Source organism: Lonchura striata, chromosome 4, assembly GCF_046129695.1.
Source record: "Lonchura striata isolate bLonStr1 chromosome 4, bLonStr1.mat, whole genome shotgun sequence".
NCBI classification, from domain to species: Eukaryota; Metazoa; Chordata; class Aves; order Passeriformes; family Estrildidae; genus Lonchura; species Lonchura striata.
The window spans coordinates 25,726,970-25,751,075 of record NC_134606.1 but is presented as its reverse complement, the minus strand read 5'-3'; the positions used below and the strand labels follow the sequence as shown (position 1 = coordinate 25,751,075).

General features: G+C 37.8%; 2 protein-coding genes across 2 annotated transcripts in view; both read left to right on the top strand.

The window, feature by feature from the left end:
* Positions 1-1,372: 1,372 nt before the first annotated feature.
* CNGA1 (cyclic nucleotide gated channel subunit alpha 1) lies at positions 1,373-5,948 on the top strand. Its single transcript, XM_021556041.3, is given in 7 exon segments — positions 1,373-1,533; positions 1,740-1,806; positions 2,236-2,261; positions 2,367-2,468; positions 3,372-3,479; positions 3,627-3,733; positions 4,531-5,948. Coding segments are annotated over 7 exon segments (1,953 nt in total). The 5' UTR covers positions 1,373-1,408.
* A 3,006-nt stretch (positions 5,949-8,954) lies between these two features.
* NFXL1 (nuclear transcription factor, X-box binding like 1) overlaps positions 8,955-24,106 on the top strand; it is a 44,858-nt gene continuing 29,706 nt past the window's right edge. The window contains exons 1-13 of the mRNA XM_021555735.3: positions 8,955-9,196; positions 10,475-10,645; positions 10,981-11,090; positions 13,173-13,306; positions 14,724-14,902; positions 15,054-15,215; positions 15,318-15,418; positions 16,640-16,754; positions 17,094-17,218; positions 18,035-18,157; positions 19,456-19,546; positions 22,998-23,118; positions 23,762-23,918. Of these exons, the coding sequence (XP_021411410.2) occupies positions 9,037-9,196; positions 10,475-10,645; positions 10,981-11,090; positions 13,173-13,306; positions 14,724-14,902; positions 15,054-15,215; positions 15,318-15,418; positions 16,640-16,754; positions 17,094-17,218; positions 18,035-18,157; positions 19,456-19,546; positions 22,998-23,118; positions 23,762-23,918 (1,749 nt within the window). The 5' untranslated portion in view covers positions 8,955-9,036. The remainder of the gene's footprint in view (positions 9,197-10,474; positions 10,646-10,980; positions 11,091-13,172; positions 13,307-14,723; positions 14,903-15,053; positions 15,216-15,317; positions 15,419-16,639; positions 16,755-17,093; positions 17,219-18,034; positions 18,158-19,455; positions 19,547-22,997; positions 23,119-23,761; positions 23,919-24,106) is intronic.

Genomic DNA, 24,106 nt, shown 5'->3' with positions numbered 1-24,106 from the left:
TATTGGACTATATTTAGGACTATTCATGGAATAACACATCTTAATCTTCAATCTTGATCTTTCTATTGTGTAGAATGTTAGATCTCAGTTGGTCAGAGCATGGTGTTAATAACACCAAGGTTGTGGGTTTGATCCCTGTATGGGCCATTCACTTAAGAGCTGGGCTCAGTGGTCATTGTGGGTCCCTTCCAAACCAGAATATTCTGTTATTCTATGATATTGTTGTATTATTTTTTTCACCATGTGTCATTCATATCTGATGAGTGCTGGAGACATGGATTTCCCCTCCTATTTCCTGTATAGGTGCATTTTTAGTTTCCTTGACAAATAAGAGAAGTCAAGTAAGTCTAGCAGCAATGTCAGCTGTATCATTCTACTCCTCCTTTGTGGTGTGCCAGAATACACTGCCTTAAGACTGATCCCTATGGCATTTGACTTCACTTCACTTATCAGTGGTACAGACACTAATTTCTCAGTTTGTGGCTTACAGAGATCTCTATACTCTGATTTCACACATGCAGGGATATTGTTACCACAGTGGATAGCAGTATCAATATCTGTTTTATAATCCTCTCTAAATGGCCCCAGCAAGACCAAAACATACTGGTAGAATTCATGCCTAAAGAGCTGACAGTCTCACTGATGTGAGACTCACTGATGTTACATCTCAAGATGTAACTGACAGCACTGTAGGAATAAGTGGTGAAAAAGGAGAGCAGAAGTTAATTACACCACTGCTACGAAATTATGCAGTAGAATGCACTGTATTAGCTATAAAACATTTTCAGGTTTTTTTTCCCTTGAGATGAACAGACCAGACATAAAGAGCCACTAACACTCTATTTGGGTGTTTATATACCACCTGCTATATGAATAGGGAAACCACTACATTGATCTTACCCTCTTACTTACAGAACCCACTCTTTGATCTCAGCATTGTAAGTCTCAGTTACCAGATATAATGAGCTTTCTTTAGACCTACAACCAGGGGATACTTTTTTGTCTGGTTTTCAGGATGTCACCTGTGCATGGTTTCTCCATCTTGATACAGTGTTTCAAGCCTTTGGTTCAAAACCCAGAGAAACAGTGGTAGATGTCTCAAACACAATTGTTTAAATATTTTCAAAGTATGTATCAAAACTCAGGAGAAAGACCTAAATTAATGCTTTCCTAAAGAAGTGTACAACGTTCCCTTCAGCAGCAGTTACCAAGTCATTTTCTTGTCTGGTGTGAATGTCATAGACATGGGAAACAGGAAACTGCAAATATTCTTGTTGGCCTTCAGGAAAACACCAATGTAAAGGATTTGTAGGAAAAAAAAAAAATATACTTATTCTAGTGGTGAAATGACTTGATTATTTTTTTTATTCAGTCTTCTTCAATTACCCAAGTTAAAACAAACCTGACCATGAAGGTAGGAGTGATTGAGACCCATCACTCCCACACAGTTGTTCCCACTGTGGTAGTACATGACACCAGTAAGGATCTTGGATGGATGCACAAAGAGGAAAACAGGTACATCAAATATATTTTGTGTCTGGATTTTTTGTTTAGTTTGATGATTTACATAGATACATACATCTAAGCACATATACTTGCTATCATATAATTTTCTTCACTCTAAGTAAGTAATAAACTAAGTTTTTAAGATTACAGTATATTGCTTATTGTAAATATTTAGGAGATTTTAAAAAATTTCAACATATATCATATAACTGTGTTGTTTTGTTGTTTCCCAGGCAGCAACACCTACCTGGAGTATTTGCATGCTACAATATTAACAATAATAGTAATAAAGATGAGTAAGTATCTTTGCCATTTGATAAAATGAGAGTACTGCAATTTTGATTATAAAAGCAGAAATAAATAATTATAATAAATATCTAGTTGTTTCATTAGAAATAGCAATGTCGTTCAGATAAGCCCAAAAGAGACTGCGCATACATTTTGACTTCATACACATCAGTTATCATGATGATCATCCTTATTACCAAAGTTACTGATACTGTATATATTATTTTAAAACAAAAGTACTTCTAGCTGAATACAACAAGCAATAAGAAAAATACTTTTTTGGAAGGCTAAACATCCAAATACAATGTTATCCTTATTGAATTCAGAAATCATAGAACAATAGATGTTGAAGAAATAATAGGTGTTGAACAATAAATAGATGTTGAAGAAACAGGATGTGCATCCCATAAGCCTATCATATTTTTTTTCCTTAGGGAGGAGAAGAAAAGGAAAAAAGAAAGGAAGAGGTAAGATGAAGAGTAATAATATTACTATTTCTAAGAGATTTAGGTTTTTTTCTACATATGTTTTACTTGGTCCTTAACAATGGAAAATGTTAATCTATTTCTTAGCAAGCCAGAAAAAAAAAAGGATGGAGAAACACAAAAGAACAAAGGAAAAAAGGAGAAAAATAAAAATAAAGATAAGTTGAAGAAAAAAGAAAATATAGAAGAGTAAGTATTTTTCGTTTAGGTCCAATTATGCTATGTAATAAAATTGCTTTTGATGTAAGAACAACTTCATTCACAGATGTCCTGTAAAGATGTTTATACCTTAGTGAATGAGTATAAAGACTTCTGTTGTACTCCCTTGAGTGGAGTTGTTTTGTCTTAACTTCATATGTGGACAACAGAACTAGGCATGGCTGGAGGTGATCTGAAACATTAATCAAGATATATCTCCTTTGGATTCTGAGTATCTAATAGCTCTTGTACAATACACTGCAGCAAATGATGTGCCAGTATAATGCAATCTCCTCCACACACAAAGGCACCTACCAGCCACTAAACTCTTCTGTGCTCTAAAAGTTGTTTCTTTATAGTCTGCTTGGTAAATTCATAATTTTCTGGCTAAGGAAGAGAAACTTAAAACAGTGCAATAGAAATCTGTGTGGTATGATTTCCTATTCTTCAGTTTCTTTATGTAAACAATGCCTATATTTTATCTTCCTCAGGCACAGACTTTTCCCTGTGAGAAAGGCACGATTAATCTCATAATTTATATTTATGTAAAAATTAGTGGTCACATAATATTTTTTAACATGATAAAATAAATTATCAGACATGAGAGTTATTTGGATAGGGAAAAAAAAAATCTAAAACTCACATGTGCCACTATAAAGTGAAGTGAGACTGCCAAGCTGACTTTGCTCAGCAAAATTTAGATTTTAAAGTTTGTGTCACAATCCACTCATACCAGCTTCAGATCTTCCATGCATTTGAGTAAGGAAGTTTAACTTTGATAAAGACCATTTATTTCACAATAATAATTTCTGGAATGCTTAATTCCTCAACAATGAGATGTGTATTACAAGTCTCTCATTAAATCTATTTTTTTTCCTCCTGCTTACCACTTAGGAAGAAGAAAGACATTTTCACCATTGATCCAGCAGGAAATATATATTACAACTGGTTGTTTTGCATCACAATGCCTGTCATGTACAATTGGACCATGATTATTGCTAGGTGATGTACTCCTTTAATGACTACATAGAACTTCTGGAAAATATAATAATATCCCTGACTTAGATTAAAAAAATATTCATCATTGATTAATGAAAGTATTTAATTTTTGTTTTATGGTAATTTACTTCTGTTTTTTTTCATATTCAGAGCCTGTTTTGATGAGCTTCAGCATGATTACTTAGTGGCATGGTTTATTATTGATTATGTTTCTGATGCCATTTATGTTGCTGATATGTTTGTACGGACAAGGACAGGTAAATATACTCAAGGATTAATTATTCCTTTTTACATATTTATGCCAGTTTATTTTTTAAAATCAAAACCCTACTACTCTTATCTGAGTAGCGTTGATGAGGTGCAATAGTGAAAAAAGACACTGAGTTAGATTTCTGAAAGACTGCAGCCTTACTGTAAAAGTAGGAGAAATTCTGATGAAATTTTATGTATTACTGAAAGGACACATAAAGCTTGAGATATGCACGTACAAGCTGTTCTGCCTGCAGCTGACTCACCAAGACAAATAAACATGTGGTGCAGCCAAGAGAGGATCAGGAGTTCTGAAAAACTAGCACCTAAATCTGGTTTTTGTATTAATAGGAGATTCAAGTATTTGCTTGATTTTCAAGATCATTGAGCAAGCAAGACATCCCATTAACTTCAGCTGCAACTATTTATTTTAAAATATTAACCTATGGAGCTATTAAGTAGATACACTCAATATGGAACTGCAATTCCTGTGTTCAAATTCCTTTCCTCATTAATCATCCTTCCTATAGCTTGTGGAGTTTTCTTTGGAGAGGAAGATGGGATTCTTTTTTCAGGTGTCCACCATAGTGGGAAAGTGCAGGAAAATATTCAGATCTAGAATTGTTTATTTTTCATAGCTCAAGTGGAACCATATAGCATTAAGCTATTTGGAAATAATAAATTAAATATTAAAAAGTAAAAGAAGTTATGTTCCATGTGGAATTTGCACCCAAAATATTTTTCAAAGTAGATTTGGACTGACCTTAAACACAGTATATTTGAACCTCTAGCATTTTTATTTTAGGTTACCTGGAGCAAGGTCTTCTGGTGAAAGAAGAACATAAACTACGAGAGAAATACAAGAAATCTTTTCAATTCAAACTAGATTTTCTGTCAATCATACCAACTGATCTCTTATACTTTAAGTTAGGATTGAATTACCCAGAATTAAGAATAAACAGACTACTTAGAGTAGCTCGGATGTTTGAATTCTTCCAGAGAACGGAAACAAGAACAAACTACCCAAATATCTTCAGGATCTCTAACCTTGTCATGTACATTGTGATTATTATTCACTGGAATGCCTGTGTGTACTACTCCATCTCAAAAGCCATTGGATTTGGGGCTGACACATGGGTCTACCCCAACATCTCAGATCCTGAATTTGCCCGCCTGACTAGAAAATATGTCTATAGTCTCTACTGGTCAACGCTGACTCTGACTACTATTGGTGAAACCCCTCCTCCTGTAAGAGATTCTGAGTATTTCTTTGTGGTCGTTGACTTCTTGGTTGGAGTACTGATCTTTGCTACCATTGTTGGTAACGTGGGCTCAATGATCTCCAACATGAATGCTGCCAGGGCAGAGTTTCAAGCAAGGATTGATGCTATCAAGCAGTATATGCACTTTCGGAATGTGAGTAAGGACATGGAAAAAAGAGTTATAAAGTGGTTTGACTACCTGTGGACAAACAAAAAGGCTGTGGATGAAAGAGAAGTCTTGAAGTATCTGCCAGATAAACTAAGAGCAGAGATTGCAATCAACGTTCACCTGGAAACGCTAAAAAAAGTTCGTATTTTTGCGGACTGTGAAGCGGGTTTGCTGGTTGAACTGGTTTTGAAGCTCCAGCCCCAAGTTTACAGTCCTGGAGACTATATTTGCAGAAAAGGAGATATTGGACGAGAGATGTACATTATCAAAGAAGGCAAGCTGGCAGTAGTTGCTGATGATGGAATTACCCAATTTGTGGTCCTAAGTGATGGCAGCTACTTCGGAGAAATCAGCATTCTTAATATCAAGGGTAGCAAAGCTGGCAATCGAAGAACAGCCAATATTAAAAGTATTGGATACTCGGACTTGTTTTGTCTGTCTAAAGATGATCTCATGGAGGCTTTAACAGAATATCCAGATGCAAAGGCTATGCTGGAAGAAAAAGGCAAGCAAATCCTAATGAAAGATGGGCTGCTGGACATTGAAATTGCAAATTTAGGAAGTGATCCTAAAGATCTGGAAGAGAAGGTCGCCTACATGGAACGTGCCATGGACAGGTTACAAACAAAGTTTGCCAGGTTGTTGGCCGAGTATGAAGGTGCACAACAGAAAGTGAAAAAAAGACTTACACAAATAGAGAAAATATTGAAGCCAGTTATAGAGGAGGAGTTTGCAGATTTAGAAGAAGCAGATCCATCCACAGATAAACCTGGATTGTCAAAAGCAGAATAAAAACAATGGAAGTTGCCAATAAGACTGAGGGTCAAATCCTGACTGGGGCTGAACACATTAATTTCTGATCTTTGTAGAATCTGACTATTAATTACAAAAAAAAATATTTGTTGAGACAATGTTACTACTCCCCTACAAGCAGCACACATTTGGCAGTTTTGGGACAGAAAAAGAAGAATCAAGAATGAGAAAGGGAGATAACACTTTGCTCTTGAACAAGCAGGTATTACTATCTGCTAATGAGTTTTGTGCTCCCTGTAATGCTGCTCTATGGCAGATGCACATGCACTGTCATATACTGGCAAATATTGGAAGTTTTGCTGGTTGTTTTAAAATAATTTCTTTGTGTCTGCTTATGGAAAGAATGAAAGGTTTGGTAACAACTATATTATTTGAAGTCATTAACCTTTATAATAAATTTGTGTATAAATGTGCACATTTTACTATCTATTGATTAACATGACATTAATTAAGCATGCAATATTATAAAAAGAATTAGGTATAACTACTAATACTATCTACTCTCATCTGCAATGTAGGTGAGAGTACAGGAGGCTGTAAGATTTGGAGATACTATTACTTCATTGAGACCACCTTGGCTGACTTTTTGAAATATAAATGGGCAGTTTGAATTACACCTTTTTTCAGGATTGTACATGCAAAGGCTGGAATACAGAGAGAAGAATGCATCTTTATGCAAGCATCAATATGAAACATATGGATGGCTCATTATCTAGTGTTCTTTTCACAATAATAAAAAATAATATACAAATATACAGATATGATACAAATAAAAATATACATTAAAGATTGTTCTGTTCCATGTAATCATGTGGCTGCAGAACATAGTGTATTAAGTTTTGAAGATTTTTAATTTAAATTGTCTATGTCCCTAATGTAACATTTGCTTAAGCTGGCAGAGTGCAAGGGGAAAACATGACAGCAACAGGCCAAATTCTTCCTACAGAATCTTCTCTAGACGCTGTTGGGGGAAGAATATGACTAAAGAGACGGTTTTTTCCCACTGATAGAGGATTTATTTTTTCATAACTACTTCTGAGATAGTAAAGTCTATAGATTTGTATGTTAGATCCATTTTTCAACTGCTTTAAGATATGTTATCTCCTTGGATTTCCCCCAAATTTATGTCTTTTTTCATTGGCAAAAAAATTGTTTGCTTAGTTATGGTCTCAGCTGAGTATTTGCAGATGGGTATTTTCAGTAGAATTAGATCGAGGCACATAATATTAGATAAGTTTGATGAAAAGAAGTGAAGAAAGGGATTTTAATGTGAGAATGGATAATTCTCTGTTCAGGGAAATTTGATTATCTGAGCAACTGGACTGCCACTCTTAAAAAATACATGTGTACATGTTACTGTCAATAATATCTCTACACTTGCATTCTCTGCTTAATGAGATGGAGATAATATAAATTGGGTATTTTATAAAGTGCATTCCTTTCTGGCTGTTTTATTTTTTGTAATGTTGATGCTTTCCAGGATGCCAGAGATCTAGAAATAACTCCTGATTTACTGCAAGGTTGAAGTTTTATGAAGTACTGCATGCATAGGATAGATACGGAACTACAAGGGTAAATATAAATACCAAATGGCTGTTCATGCCCTGTTGATCCTGTGCTTTGAAAGATAAATGGCTTTATTAGCTGATAAGGGGAAAGGGCATGCCATCTTGTTAGTAAAGATTCTATCCATGTACACAGGAACAAGGGTTATTCTGGTATTTAGCTATATTGTGAGAGTCAGACTTTGCAATCAGCATTCTTCCAGCTCAGGTCTTGAATACAATTTGCAATCTGTATGCCATCTGCAACCTATCCTACATGGCTACTAGGCACTTAGAAAGCACTTCTCACCTTTGTTGAAGTGCTCAAGACTTTTTATTAGATAAATGTGTGATATGAAGTTTTAATTAAAAAAAGGACAGCTATCTACTGTTAAATTTGGTTTTTTTTTTGGTATTGATCCTTCAGTCTGAGGAATTAATTTTATTAACTAGCTCTCTCTTTCTTGAGAATAAAAACTCTTTGATTTGAACCACTTCAAAATAAAACAGAAAACCAGAATTTATCTCCAGTGGTTTGCTTACTATTTTCAGGCTACTTATGGTTGGAAATCTTCTATAACAACTTTTATGAGAAGGTATTTGCTGAAAAAAGTCTAAATGCAATGTTTCCTCCTGGCACATAAGCACTGCAAGGAAATGTCAATAAAATTAAAATTATTTCAACCTGCCTTTATTTGTCAGAACTTGGGACATATATATTGAGGTTCCTCAATATATGTTTCTATGCACTCACTAAAACTTTGTGGATGTGCTTCAGTGAATTTTCTAAACAGGCTGTGTGTTCGGTTTTTAACTCTCGTACTCCAGGAGCTTACAGAAGTTACAGGAGCTATGAAGGAAATGTCTGCAAGAGCCGCATGCCGCAGGAGCAGCTCCAGAAATTCCCTCCGGAGTAAAGGGATCTCGGGGGGACCTTATCGCTCCATAGAGGTCCGCAAGAGAGGCGGGGTGGGGGGGGGCGGTGTCTTCTCCTTAAGTTACAAGAGACAGGACGAGAGGAAATGGTCCCAAGTGGCACCAGGAGAGGTTAGACTAGTTAGATTAGTAACTAGGTTTCCTAGTTACTAGGAGAAATTTCACCCGAAATGGTTGTCAAGCACTGGAACTGTCTGCCCAGGGGAGTGGCGGAGTCGCCATCCCTTGAGGTATTTAAAAGCCGTATAGATGCGGCACCTGGGGACACGGTGGACGTGGCAGCGCTGGGTTACGGACGGTGATCCCACAGCCCTCCCAAGCTGGGACTCTCCGTGACCCGGGCGGCTGCGGCTCCGAGCCCGGCCGGCTGAGGCGCTGCCCGGCGCGGGCCGGCCCGCCGCGCGGGGAGCGCCGGGAGCTGTAGTCGCGCTGCCGCGGCAGCCCCGGCTGCGCCGCCGCCTCCACCGCCGGGCGGAGCGGCCAGGCCGGGCCGGCCCGGGCGGGGCGCTCCCCGAGCGGCTGTGCCGGCAGGGGGGAGGCGGAGGGTCTGGTCCCACCGCCGTTCTTCGCTCTCTGGCGAGGGACAAATGGAGGCTCAGTGGCGTCAGGGCGGCCGGGGCCGCGGCCGCGCCAGGCCCGGGGACGAGCTCGCCGCTCGCTCCGGGGCGGCCGCCCGGCCCCCGGCGGCGAGGGGCCGCGGCGCTGCCCGCGCTGCGGCCGCGGGGGCTGTCGGCGAGGGGGCCAGCGGTGAGTGTCGCGTTCTGCCCCCTACCCGCGCTGCCGGGCCCCAGGCTGGGCAGCCGGCGGCGGCCAGGAGCCCCTGCAGGTGCGAGGTCGGGGCTGGCTGCGGCGTCGCGGGGAAGGAGTCTGGCGGGCCCCGGCCCGCTCCCGCGCTGCTCGGCGGAGTCGAGCCGGTGTTCGCCATGTGCCGTGTCCTGCCTGCAGGTTCCTGCCGGGAGAGACGCGGAGGCCTCGGGCAGGGGCGAGGAGCGAGGGGCTAAGCCCCGCCAGGGTGCACCGTCTTCTCGGAGCAGAAGAGTAAAGTGTGAAGTAATGGATGAAGTGTTTCTTTCTGGTTGGAAACAGCCAGGGGAGTTGCTCACTAGAGACGGTGTTAGGTCAGGGAAGCACTTGGCTCCGGTCTGGGAAAGGTGCGGGCTTTCGGTGAGCGCGGCAGCTGTGAGTGCAAGTTCGTCCTCGGGAAATACACCCGAGAAGTGCCAAAGACAGAGCTCTTGTTAGTGGCAACACAGTTTCTTAAGAAAAGCCTTAAAACTAAACTTGTTGAAACCCGTGTCTAGTTCCTGTGAAATTGCGTGAACACACTATTGGAGTAAAGATTTGTTGAATTTGAGGGAGAAAGTGAAAATTTAATAAATACCAGATGCTGGAGAAATACTTGTATGGTATCTGCAAGTTATAACAACTGTATATTTGTTATAAACAAACTGCATGTCGTGTTTTATTTTCCTCATGCTGTGACAGTTGTGTTTGTGTGGGATGTCTGGGGTTTTTTTAAGTATCCTTTTAATAAAGCAGCATTATAGTTGCCTGTATTCTGGTATGTTAGGTTTGATTTGTCAGCAGTAATTGACAGATAATAATTCCTGCGGTGAATTTTATGATGATTCACAGCAAATAAGTAAATACAATTTAGCTCTTCTTGTGAGGTATTGAAAATCTAGTGAGGTAATACTCTTAAAAAATAAAATCAGCAAACTCTTTAAAGAAAAGGACAGTTGAAAGTATGGAGAACTGAATGTGGTGTTGAAGGTTTAAGGTGCTTGGTTGGCCCATTACAGTTCTGTCCAGGCTGGCTCGTTTCGCTTGGGGGTGGTGCACTTTACTTAGGTGTATTATGGTATGTTTAGTGTCGTATTTCTGACAACTACCCCTTTTACCATAACCAAACTAACAGTACATGCTTTACAACTATCAACTATTTTACAATACTTTCTAACCTGTTTTTCACAATGTTTACAATTAGCTATCATGGTATTAATCATTAGTATTTTCTCTTAATAGAATTATCTTCACTGAAGAAATTTGATGAAATTAAGAAGGCTAATCAGGCTGCAGCAAAAAAGCTAGTTGAAGACCAGTTAAGCTCCTCATCTGAAGATGATGATGAAGATGCTGAAGTAAAACAAGGGAAGATCTTGGACAAAACATTTACCATTTACACCAGTCAAACTGGTAATGTTTTTTTCATTTATTGACTTTTATTTCAGTCTGAACGCATAAGCAATGCAGTATCATTGTGTATTAGAATTTTACTGTAGTTAGAAGGAAGGCACTCTATCATGATGTCTTACATTAAAATATTTTTTCCCAGCAGTGCATGCTGGCTGTACTTCTTGTCTTTTCATGCAGAAACAATGGTATAGCTTTTAACTGTCTTAAAAGTGGCTTTTTAAATAATGCATGGCTGGCATAATTCAGAGAAAGAAATGCTTTTGCAGCAGTTTCAACATGTAAAAAAGAACAGATCAAACGCTACTAATTGCTTTAAAAATCTTTATCCATTAAAGATGGAGATGCAAGTGAACTGGAACGTACAAGACAGTACATGAATGAGGCTTTTCAGTCAGGGGCCATGACATGTCTCATCTGCATTGCTTCAGTTAAAAGGAACCAAGCTGTAAGTACTTTACAGTAATATTGTAGAGCAAAAAAAATGTTACTGTCTGATAACTTGTTTATTATTATTTATTTATTATTATGTTATTGAGGTTATTCTTGGGATTGATCACTTTAAAATGGTAAAATTACTAAATACAAGTTTGGCATCTTTGGAGTTTGAAACGCTGAAAGACATAAGTGGTTATATGTGTAGCTTGTAATCAGAATATGTTTTTTTTTCTCTGTTATCATTGTGTAAAATAGCTGTTTTTAAGTTTTAGGTAGCAGCAGGTGACAAAGATAAATGCTTGAATGCCAGTGCTTGCAATTGTGTATTCAGTAAGCTATGGAGTAGCAAAGCAAGGCATGAAATACTAGAACATTAGGAGATATTATTGTTAGATTTACAGCAGGAAAACCAAGATAAACTTTGCTGACCTCAATGCTGATCAGGTGAAAAAGAAGTGTGTGTGTCAGAGAAGTTTGTCCTATTTCATATAGGTACATTTTATGTGGGAAAGATTTCAGGACAAATATGTTTTTCTCTTTCTGTTAGAGGTACTTGAATCAAATGTATAACTGTGTACTAATTTATATACTAATGTATAATGTATACTTGAATCAAATGTATAACTGTGATGCCTTGTGAAGGATGACCTAGAAAAAAAGCTAGGCAGAGTTAAAGAGTAAAGTAGGTATTTCCTAAAGGCCTCAGTGGACACACCTTGGGCAGTACAAGACCCCAGCCAGGGCTGCACCCAAGATGAGCCCAAAATGGGACAACCGGTCACAAAGCCACTTTTATATGTTTTGGTCCATTAGCATATTGGTGTTAATTATCCAATTATAGCTTTAGGTTATGAACTCCCATCCTTCTTGTTTTTCTCTCTTCATTCCACCATTGTTTATGCTTTTGTGCCTGAGATGTTGATCGGTTGTCCTTGAGTCCCCAGCTAGAGAAGGAATTGTTTTGTCTACCTCTGTGAAGAGAGCTTACCATCCTGTAATAACATGAAGCTCAGAGCTCCACACTAAAGCAGTGCAGAATTTGAAAAATATAAAAGCTAAAACCTGAGGCATCAACTGTATGTTTAACATTAAAAAGAATTGCAGAAAATGTTTTAATTTCTTATGATAGATATACAGAGACTACAAGTACCCAGGGAAACTGTATTCAGTGGCTTCTTTCTAAAAAGAAATGCAATATATTTTGTATGAATCCGTAAAATATGTAATCCATATTCTTTCAGACCTTAGTGAGTATGTTTAGCTTCATATTTGAAGTTCTGTGGCTCTTGATCAAGTTAATCTTATCTCAGCAGAAGTGAGATGATTTGGTAACTTGAAAGCCTTTTATAACTCAGTGGTTTGCTAATTATCTTGTTCTGTATCAGCTAAGTCTGTTTGTTTATGTAATATCTCCTGCTTAGCTCTAGTTTTGGGAAGTTAGTTACCATAGTTATAGGAACTTAGTCATTGGTACTGTCCTCTGTAAGTTAACAGGGAAAATATCTGCGTTTTCACACTATCATTTCGTAACATTATCAAATTATTAAAAGAAAATAGATTTTTCTTCTGCACTTTTCTTACCAAATTTTTATAGTTTTGGGTAAAGCCAAAGTCATGTTTATGGGATCAGGTGGTTTAATAAGGGAGAGTTCCACAAACTGGGCCTTGATAGGTGCAGATTGGATATAGGAAGATAGTATGAGAGTTGGAGTAGCTTGCCCAGAATGGTTGTGGAGTCCCTATCCCTCAGGACTTTCCAGCTTTGCTTGGCAAAGTTATGTCTGAACAGAGCTAAGCTGGCAATAGCCCTTCTTTGGGCATCAATTTGTGCTACATGACCTCTAACAGTGTATTTGAATCAACATTTCTCTGGTTATCTGAGTATTTTGGGCTCTGTCAGTCATGGCAAAAACTTCCCATGGGAGCTGGAAAAAAAATTGTAGGTATGAATCTGTAACAGAAAAACTGTCTGTATTGATCTAACAGTGGGTACAATCCATCTTTGATAAGCAGTTTTTAAAGGGAAATATTTGTTTAGATATTATGGATGTTCATCATTTAAAGCAATTGACATTTGATGTCTGCTTTTTAGGTCTGGAGCTGTTGTGGATGCTTTTGTATATTTCATCTGGTGTGCATCCAAAAGTGGGCCAAGGACAGCCTCTTCCTTGTATCTTCTCCTTTGACAGATGATGATTTTGGGAAGAAAGATTATCCCTGGCCATGGTGAGTTCATCATGGTACATTTACAAAGTTATTTCTGTTGGGAAAACTCTGTAAGCTGGTGTTTATAAGGAGTGGTACTTGTACATCATGTGCACAACAGCGACAAAAAAGTTTAGAAGACTGACTTTTCTATTGCTTTTTAAAATTATTTTAATTTTTTGTTAACATGATTTAGAAATATTTCACAGTGATATAAAAACCTTGTTGCATCAAATTTGTTTCAGTCTCTGAGAAGGTAACTTATCTGTCATGCGTCTCATCTTTGATATTTATTTCTGAATGACATATTTTTCACTTTTAAAGTTGGCACCATGAAATAAGTTTAAAAAATATTGTCAAATAGCAAGATGTAGGGATTTATTTATCTTTTTTTGGTCTCATTATAATTATAATCCAAACATTAAATCGGGTCTTGCAGTTTTACTTGAGATGGTATGAAGAAGAAGGTAATAATGTAGCTGCATGAATGAAATATCCTAAGCAGGTTTGTTTAGGGAATAAAGTATCAGTGGTTGGCTGGCAGCATCTCAAGTTGATAATGCCTCTTCAGGCAAATGCTATTTTATTTTACATTTAAGGACATGCTAAAACTATGCTACTATTGAGAAATGCTTCACAGTCTGTAATGTATTGTAGCAGGGCAAATTGATGTTTTATTTGATAAAAATGAGTGCATAGGTCTTTCAGAGTCTTTCTGTTCTTGGAGGGGGACGTTCTTTTCTGTTGTCTTTTCTCAGTGTAGCCAGCAATGTGAATTTCTTTGTTTCTCCTTCCTTGTGTTTCCGCCCTTGTTCATGGCTTCTGTGGGGCCTGTTGGGCCTGTGGCACTTTATAAATTCCAGGCCTCTAGTGACTATCTACCTTCATCACTAATGTTTTTTTTAAATTTCTGTCAACATCAGGGGTGAAAAATGAAGGTGTACATTTGAATCTAAAATTTTTCAGATAAAATTCTAATTATTATGCATGGTTTTAATAGCATTGCTAAACTTTGTTTTACATGACTAATAGACTGCTACTAGGAAATCCCTGGTTTTTAATATTTTTTAAAATTTGGTTCTGTTTAAGTAGGTTAACTGTTGCACAGATTCTTTTGATATTGCTTGACAGAAAAACTGTTCTGATTTTTGCTGTGCTGATTTTTGTCTATATATATTCTTAGAGGAAAGAGATTGCATTAGTGAGACAATTCCTTAGACATTCTAATTAATATTTTGTAAAATCTGACTTATAGAAAGACTGTTATTCTGTGTTACTGTATATTTTTGTTATTCATTATAGGACTTGTAAAAATTGGTTAATTGGTAGCATTGAAATAATCTTGGGAAGCCAAAATGATAAAAACGGCTTTTTTTTGATGTTTTTTCATTGTTTTGAAAAATTGCTTTTGTTTTCACTCCTTTTTCCCTTGTTTTAGTCCAAAATGTAGGTTTGAATACAAACGCTCTGAAACTCCCAGTAGGTATTACTGTTACTGTGGAAAAGTGGAGAATCCAACAGTGGACCCATGGCTTGTACCTCACTCCTGTGGTCAAATATGTGAGAAGGAATTCAAACCTTCCTGTGGTCATAAATGTTTGCTGCTTTGTCATCCAGGTAAATCCCTTGTGTTTCTTGATTGTGTGACCTGTATTTAGGTACCTGTTACACAGTTCAACTTCCCATCTTCTCAGAATAGAAGAGATAGTTGTAGTCAAGGCTGCATTTGCTGCATGGCATTGGCAAGATATTTTTTTCCTGTAATTAGGACCATGTCCACCTTGCCCAAAGATGGTCACAACAACCTGTCACTGTAAGAAAGCCAAAGCAGTGCCCCGAAGGTGCAGTGCCAAGGAGTGGTCTTGCCGCCTGCCGTGTGGACGAACATTGCTATGTGGACAGCATACTTGTGAGAATCCCTGTCATGCAGGTAGACCAACCTTTTTAAATTTCAGAGCAGTAGTAGTTTCTGTTAAGATACATCATTCTTTTGCAATTCCTGCTCTTAATGTCACTTTGCAATTGCATCCAGGAGATTGTCCTCCTTGTCCACGTGTCAGTAAACAACGGTGTATCTGTGGGAGACAGACAGCAGAGAGACTATGTGCAAGCCCTCAGTGGCAGTGTGAGCAGGTATGTTGAAGCTATGCTTTTAAATGGATTTCTCACCTTTATAAAATTTGATTGCTTGTGTATTAAAGATTGGAAAAACATATTCAGTAAGAAAAAAAATTAACTTTTGAAAGTGTAATCAAATTGAAAGTGTAATCAAAAATATAAACAGCATTGTTTGGGAAGAGGTTTAATTGGTGGCTCCATTAATTTTTTATAGTATTTAAAATGTTACTTTTCTGGAATTGTTCTGGGGTTACTCTAGCAGTGAATTTAACTTTGTATACTCTTTTTCATGTACTTGAGGTTGAAATTTCAGCTGTTACCTTCAAAATAAGAATTAAACCACAGCTTAGTAGACAGGAGTTTCATGCTTATTTTTAGGACTGTAGCAGAATGAAAGCTTTGTGGTTAATTCTTTGAAGTATATTTGCAGCCTGTGCTTAAGACCAAGGCTATGGATTGACAGATTGGAAAAAATAAAAATAATTTAAAAAATTAAGTGTTGGGTCAGAGGCTGTACCAGGAGGTACTTGGCCATTTGGATCCCAGTAAGGAAAGTACTTGGCCTCTGTGAAGTATCAGTAATAATGCAGTTTATTTCAGCTGACACTAGAGGGAAAGGGAGTACAATCTAAAGACTAGTATGTCCCTTTATATCTCTGGAACCCCAAGCTGTGCAGCATTGAATGGGCTATGATGTGCAGCATGCAGTGCAGACCCTGCTTTGGTTGTTGAAGGTTATTGTAGGATCTTCTTACAAGAAGAAAGCATCCTTGATCATAAGTTCTACAGTCAAACAGGAAGGGTATTCAGATGAGAACTTCTTGCTGCACTTTTAGATAAAGGCAAGGACATGCAGACAGCATAATCACTGGTACCAAGTGGGAGCTGCCTCCAATCTCTTCTGCTACTGTAAGTTTATCCTGTCGCCATAATGTACATGAAGCACAATGCAGGCCTGAAGGCTGAGCTGTATGTGTAGCCCAGCACAGATCTGTGACTTCTCAGGTTTTCTGAATCACTAACTCCTCACTGTACTGTGGTCTTCCAGGAAGGATCACTGTAGGGATGAGCAATTTTATTAAGTGAACTCAGCAAATGCAACATTTATTAACAAAATTCAGAAAGAGTGAAAGTCCATCCAGAAGCATCTCACTCCTTCTTTTTACCCTTGGCTTGTTTTGGATTGGTATGTAGTTCTATTACATTGTATTCACTTGGTTTCATTGAATTTCTCAGGTGTGTGGGAAACGTTTGCCATGTGGCAATCACACATGTGAAAAAGTTTGTCATGCTGGTCCCTGTGGAGACTGTCCTCGTTCTGGGAAAAGATCCTGTCCATGTGGAAAAACAAGTAAGCTACTCTTTTTTTTTTTTTTTAATGATAAATTGAATAAAAGGTCCTCCAGTCTTTCACAGTCAGTAGTTTAGGCTAATTCTGCAGGGCAGGGTCCATAAAAATTTCTTATTGTTAGCCATAATAGTATATTAACTTTTTTTGCATAGCTTTCAAAGCTTACTTTAGCACCAGAGGTTTAATTTTTTATGTGAATAACTAAGTAATTATAAGGAAGTTTTTAAAAAAACAAAAGACAACTGCCATTTGAACTTACTATACATGGCATTTTTTTCCTAAATATTTTGGCTTTCTTTCCCCCTAAATATTTACTTGTACTTTTCTCTCTTTATCTAGAGTTTACATTGCCTTGTACAGAAGATGTGCCCACTTGTGGTGATAGTTGTGACAAAGTTCTGGAATGTGGCATCCATAAATGTTCACAGCGCTGTCATCGGGGTCCCTGTGAAATATGCAGACAGGTTAGTCTTACTTTTTCAGGTTCACATTTTGTTTGGGCTCTTAAACTATGTGCCTGGAACAGTGCAGGTCACCTAAGGAAAATGAAATCATATCTATCACAAATCTGTGACTTTGTTTATTAAAAGCAACATGTTCTTTCATTATTCCCCTCCCACCTCAACACAACTCTATGTAGTTGAGTGTTGAGTTGAGGCTGCACCTGTGGATGAGTGTATTGCTTAGGCTTGGTTTTATTTTATTTTGTTTTTTAAAATTATTATGCCCTAAAATACACTTAATTTTTTCCCTATCTTCTCTAGTTTCCTTCTAGCTTTGTCTTTCTGTGCTATTCCTTCATTAGTGAGATGGAAGATGGTATAACATAACATTATCTTCTTCTTCGTAACAAAATTAAGTTTTACTGTGCTCTAGATATCTCTGGAGCGTCTGTGGTCTGGCCTACAAAGCTGTTGCTATGTCAGGTCTCAGGTGTCTCTTCCTGAACCAGCTTTGGCTACAAAGTCTAGGTGATAGTAATCATCACATGACAGCCATGATAAAGGTAGATAAACCTGCTCATCTACTTCTTAAATTATCTGTATACACTAGGGGTTAATCTAGTTTAATGTGCAGGAGAGGTAATTTTTTGTATTAATTTGTTTTGCAGTTACACTTACCATCATTGCACATCATGACACACTTGCATTGTGTATGCATTGTAATGTTACTTTTCCTTGAACTTTCCTTTACAGATAGTAGTAGAACATTTATTTTCAGGTTTTTTTTTCATCTTGTATTAAAAACACTCTGCCTTTTTTCCTTGTCTTGCTGCTCAGGAGGTTGAAAAGCAGTGTCGCTGTGGGAAGCACACCAAGCGCATGCCGTGCCATAAGCCATATCTGTGTGAAACAAAGTGTACTAAAATCCGTGACTGTCAGAAGCACCAGTGCCGGAGGAAGGTAAGTGCCCAGAGATAATCTTTCTCAAATGCATTGTTTAGCTGACTTGTAAAAAAAAAACTAGATAAAATCACATTAGCTTGTTCCACCTAATTTTGTTGTGTAGAAAGAGGAGTTTTATTCCATGTCACTTAAACCAGTTTTCAGTGTACCAGAAATCTCTGAAAAGGATGACATCAAGTAACACTCAGTGGCCTTATAAACAGGGAGGGGATTTTTGACAACTCTACAGTTCATGAAGGCAGTTTTGCTTTCAGATTCTTGAGTTGTCACTGATGCTTTATGCATTCTGCAGTAGTTAGGTCAGTTTATTTCCCATACTTTGTATGAAGAGCTGGGAATCACTTACAACTTTGTCAGGGACACAGTCTATTTTTGACAGCCTGGCATTTCATCCCACGTACACAGCAGTGCAAGCAGCAGTGGTCTGACGGTTGGGAATTGGAGTTTGTTTTGCTTCTTATTTGAAGTCAAAAGTGTCAGAAGTATCTTTTCAGTTAATTTGTTCAAGAGAACCTGAAAGTTGCCTCCTATTTGTAAATTAATACTTTGTGAAAGTTGGACTACTTACTACAAATAGGCATGAAAAAATACAGCTTTAGTCTTAAGTATTTTTGAATGTTGTTGTTGTAGTGAATTTATTTTATGTGAAAAGATTACAAAACAAATAAATGCAATGTTGACGCCTCCATGGTGGAAAATCTAGGTTTCTTGTCAGAAAGAGGGTACTTTTCAAGTTAATAGAAAAGATTATGTTCTCTTCTGATACGGCATCCACTGATGTGATGGTTTTGTGAAATGTTCTGATTCTTTCACGTTACTGATTTATTTAAGAATAGAAAATAGATAACTGGTCTTGAAGTTAACTGCCTTTACTACAGAGGTAAAAGGTATATAAAAAATGGTTAGCAACGTTTTTATGCTGGGGACAGTGTACCATAAAATTGGAAGAAATTTCAGAATAATGAGGTGAACTGTTAGCTGTCCTATCTTCCAAAATTATTTGGGAATAAAGTATTACAATATTTTGAACTTTATGCTTTTTTGAAGCCCTCTGCCTTTTTAATGTGTTGAAATGATGCATTCAAATGTGTGTTTCCTTGTTATTTTGTAATAATATTTTTTTTGAAAAACCACTTTATGGGTAGGTAGCCTTTTTCTGGAATGAGTTTGAGGAAATTTGACTAAATTGCACTGACTTTTTTTAAAATAAGGATTGAAAAAATGACAGAAGAGGGAAAGTGTACACCAGAAAATTCTGTCTCCAGTTATTAGACTTCATGGGGTTTTTTTAATAGTGCTGTCCTGGAAACTGTCCGCCTTGTGATCAAGTCTGTGGGCGGACTCTTGGCTGCAGAAATCACAAATGTCCTTCAGGCTGCCACAGAGGTAAGAACAGGTGAAGAATCCCTGTAGTGATGGAATATTGTTTATTTTTGCCAGGTTTCATGCTTGCATGACTGTGTGTGGTGCTAATGAATTCTCTCTCTTGTTGTGGGCTTTTTGTGAGGGCACTGTGTTTGAAAGTGCTGATTAAAACTTAAGGACTTACATAGTGGCAACCTGAATTTTTACCTGGTGATTTTGCTTAATACTTTTCCTCTGAAAACACCCTTGTCCCCTTTCCAGTTGTGTAATACAAAAGCCATGGATTGACTTCCTTTTCCCAATAATTATGTTCACTGAATATACATAACAAAGTCCAAATGCATATAGAAATGGCTGCTGCTAATTGAGTCTGGATGGTTTAAAAAAATTCTGAATGCAACATGTGGTACAAGTGAGCTTAAAGTGAAAAAAAAATATGATGGAATTTGAATGCATATTGGTATCCTTCTGGTAAAAGAAAATAAGAACTTGTTACTAACTATAAGAAGGATGACAAAAAAGTTTGCTTCTGAATCCAGTGACCTTGGTTAGAAAGATGCTGGAAATAGGCAAAATTACCTGGCAGATTGCTTTGACATTTGCTTAGTAGGGGGTTAAATTGGAATGGCTGAAAAATTGTCTGCTGTCTGAGCAATTTTCCCCATAGAGGCTGCTGCCATGCTGAAACAGCAGCCGAGTAGCCTCTGTAATTTTCCTTAGTATTCTGAAGTATAAATTGCAATGCCTCAGGAAATAAATCATAACTTGTTCAGCCAGTCTTCCTTCTGGGGAAGTGACTCTTAGGAGGGGAGGATAGGTAAATGTGGTAGTTGTATCTGTTAGCTTGCTATTAAATCTGTCACCACAAACTAGCAGTTTGGTTTTTCTCTATATACTGTGCCCCTTTTCTCTTTCCCTTTCCTTTCTTGTCCATCCCATGTAGCTCTCTGAAATCTTGGAAATATGTAATTTGTTGTGTACTGTCAAGAAAACCAGTAACAATTGCTTTTCCACACTAGTTTGGTTGATAACTAAATTCTAGAATTCTGACTGGAAAACTAAAGAGCTTATGCTGTATTATAGAATAAGCTTTTATGTTTAATGATTGTTTATATTTGATGCTGCTTGCATTTTACAACCTGGCTAAAAGTGACAAAGATTTTTAGGAATTAACATGAAAACCATAAAGCAATGCCTGTAAGAAAGCAAAAGTGATTGTTGAGAATGTAAATATCAAATATATATACTTTGATGAGTAACTTATCAAAAGAGCATAATTGTCTATTTACTAACTAAAGTTGTGTATAATGAAGGTAATGACTAATGATAAAAGATGATAGGTTCATTTTCTTTCCTAAATTCTGTGTTTTAACAAAATAGTCTAGTACATTTTGTAATATCTTCATAAATGTTTGAAAGTATTCCTAATAAGGGCAATTATTTTAATGTTAAAATATTTATATTAATTTGTTTCTCCCTATATACCAATATTTTAATATCTACTGAAAGTTATGATTAATTATTTTATCTTTAGTATGTAGTACTAGGTTAGGGTAATTTTCCTATGAGCTGTCAGAGCGCAGTGACCACTGCTATTAAAGGAAATAAATGCCTCCTAGAAAATAACTTCCCAAATGGGGTCCAAATCTCAGAATTTTTAAAGGTTGGTGATAATAAACACTTGGCCTTTAGCAGGAGTCCCTGAAAACAGATAACTTAATCTATTCTTGCGGTTTGGGTTTTTTCCTTATCTTTTTTTCTTAAATAGTGTGCTTGCTGAAATGTACAGTGTGTTGCCAGGGAATAGAAATGTTTTTGCTTCCTACTGTAATACGTTATAATGCTTGATTTGAGAACAGTATACTCTCACCTTACCTTCAGGCTCTCTGAATCTCTGATCTCTGCCTTTCTGTATTTTTGAGAGTGTAGTCAGTTGTCTTCCTTAATAGGATATTTAAGTGAATTGTAGACGTATTAGCCACTCTGGGCAGTATAGCTTTAGACCTTCAGTTTATATTGCAGAAGTAGCTGGACAAGCTTGAGAAGTGAGCCCTTGGGATTCTCATAAGGTTTAACAACCAGGTGCAAGGTGCTGAACCTCGGGGTTGGGACAATTCCTGGTATCAACACAGGCTGAGGGATGAGCAGATCCAGAGCAGCCCTGCTGAGAGGGTCTTGGGGTTGCTGTGAGAGGCTGGATATGACCCAGCCATGTGCACTCAGCCCAGAGAGCCAAACGTGTCCTGGGCTGCACCCAGAGCCCCGTGGGCAGCAGGGGAGGGAGGGCATTCTGTCCCTCTGCTCTGCTCTGCTGAGAGCCCACCTGGAACGCTGCATCCAACTCTGGGGTCTGCAATACACGAAGGACATGGACCTGCTGGAGTGAGTCCAGAGAAGGAGCCACTAAGATGGTGAGAGGTATGGAGCACCTGTCCTGTGGGGAAAGAGTGAGAGAATTTGGGTTGTTTTATCTGGAGAAGACTGGCAGCCTTCCAGTTCCTAAAGCAGCCTACAAGAAAGATGGACGACTTTTTAAAAGAGCAGGCAGTGGCAGGACAAGAGGGAATGGCTTTAAATGAAAAGAGAATATGTTTAGATTAGATATTAGGAAGAGATTTTTTACTGTGAGAATGGTGAGGAATTGGAACAGGTTGCCCAGAGGATTTTTGGATGCTGCATCCTTGGCAGTGTTTTGAGGCTAGATTGGGTGGGGCTTTGGGTAGTGTGGACTAGTGAAATGTGTCCCTGCCCATGGTGGAGGGGTTGGAGCTAGATCATCTTTAACCCAAATGATTCTGTGTTTCTGTGCATGCTGAACACTATATTGTTATTTAATTTTCTTTGCAATATGAAGACTGTAGTGTTTCCATCATTTTCTCTCCAGCAGCCTTTTGCCAGTGAGACATCTGCTTCTTGAAATGCTGCTTTTCAGATCCTGCTAACAAGTCAGAATTGCTTAAAAAAATTTGCTATAAATATCTTCAGTTGTTTTCTTTAAAGCTTCAGAATGCAACACGATTAGTAAGCTAAAATCCCATGTCTTTGCTTTTTTTAGAAGATTCATATCCTTGCTGTTAAATTACTCAACAATAAACCTAAGCAGTTGGTACTTGGTAAGGAAATGGTGTGGGAGAGTTATGAATTAAAACATAGATCTTTTACAGATAGTTTTCAAAATGCATCAGATTAGTAACTTTATAGAGATGGAGGATGTTTTCAAGGAAGCATTCATTATACATAGGCTGAACATTAATATCATACTAAATCTGCAAAACTTTATTTTACCAGTTTTTCAGTGTCCCTTTTTGAATTTAGATGAAAGATGACATTTCTTCCTTGGTTATGTAAGACTGAAATACAAATTGAAAACATCTAAATGTTGTGTGATCCAAATAACTAGGCTTCTTTTTTAAATGCGAGAGAGGGGTTATTTCTGACTTGCATGTCATATTGTTAATATGTTTATTTTTAGGTAGTTGTAATCCATGTCCAGAGACTGTAGATGTGAAATGCAATTGTGGAAAAACTGTCATTAAAGTGCCCTGTGGCAGAGAGAGGACCATCAAACCTCCCAGATGCAAGCAGCTGTGCAGGTCAGTATAGAAAGTGTGTCTGTTTCATGTTCTTAAGTGGAGTATAAAGTGCTCTTACAGAAAGTAGTAAAATATACCTTGAAAGGCAGAAATTGTTCATTATCTGATTACAGTTACTACTTCTCAGTCTTCTGTATCCTTGACTATGCAGATGGAGATTAGCAATAATCCCTCCTATCAGATACCTCTCTGACACCGAGGTTTCATGAGCAGCTTGCCTGCTTCATGGGGGAGGTTCTGTCTCACCAAGCTCTTCCAACTCTGTAGTCCAGCTCATTTCTTCAAGTCATCTCTGGTATGTTTTGAAGTACCTCAGTGAGGCAGTTTATCTAGAAAACTTTACTAGCAAAAGAAAAAGAATATTTTCTGCTGGGGTGTAGCAGGATTATGTAGCGCGGAGTAGAATTAGGGTTGAAACAGCTGTTTGAATATGTAAACCCAACTTTGATTTTTAATTTTATTTAGAATTCCTCTCTAATTTTATTGTGATGTTAACCACCTGCTGAAGGTGAGAAGTATACTAGTTTAAAACAAACACCAACAACTTGTTCATTTCAGTTCTTTGTATGTTGGACATACTTGCCTAGTGACTAGCTTTGTATTTCTTGCTGTCATATTGATTCATTCTTGGATTTTACTTCAGTCGGCCACCTACCTGTCACCATTCTACCCAGGAGAAACACTATTGTCACTTTGGGCGGTGCCCTCCGTGTCGCCAGCCCTGCCAGAAAACCTTAACGTGTGGTCATTTGTGCCCTGTTCCCTGCCATGACGAAGCACTTGTGAAGCAAACCGGTGTAGTAAGTAAACAGTGAAAAATGGTGCATTATTTGTGTTCAGAAATATGAGCATCAGTTTGACCTGAATCTTCTGTTTTGAGGCTTTTGGAGTTCAGAGTAAACACATAATCAAGCACAGAGGCAGGCATTCAGCTCAGCATGATGCTAAATAGTTCTATCTCCTTTGTTACAATCTAAGTAATATTGTA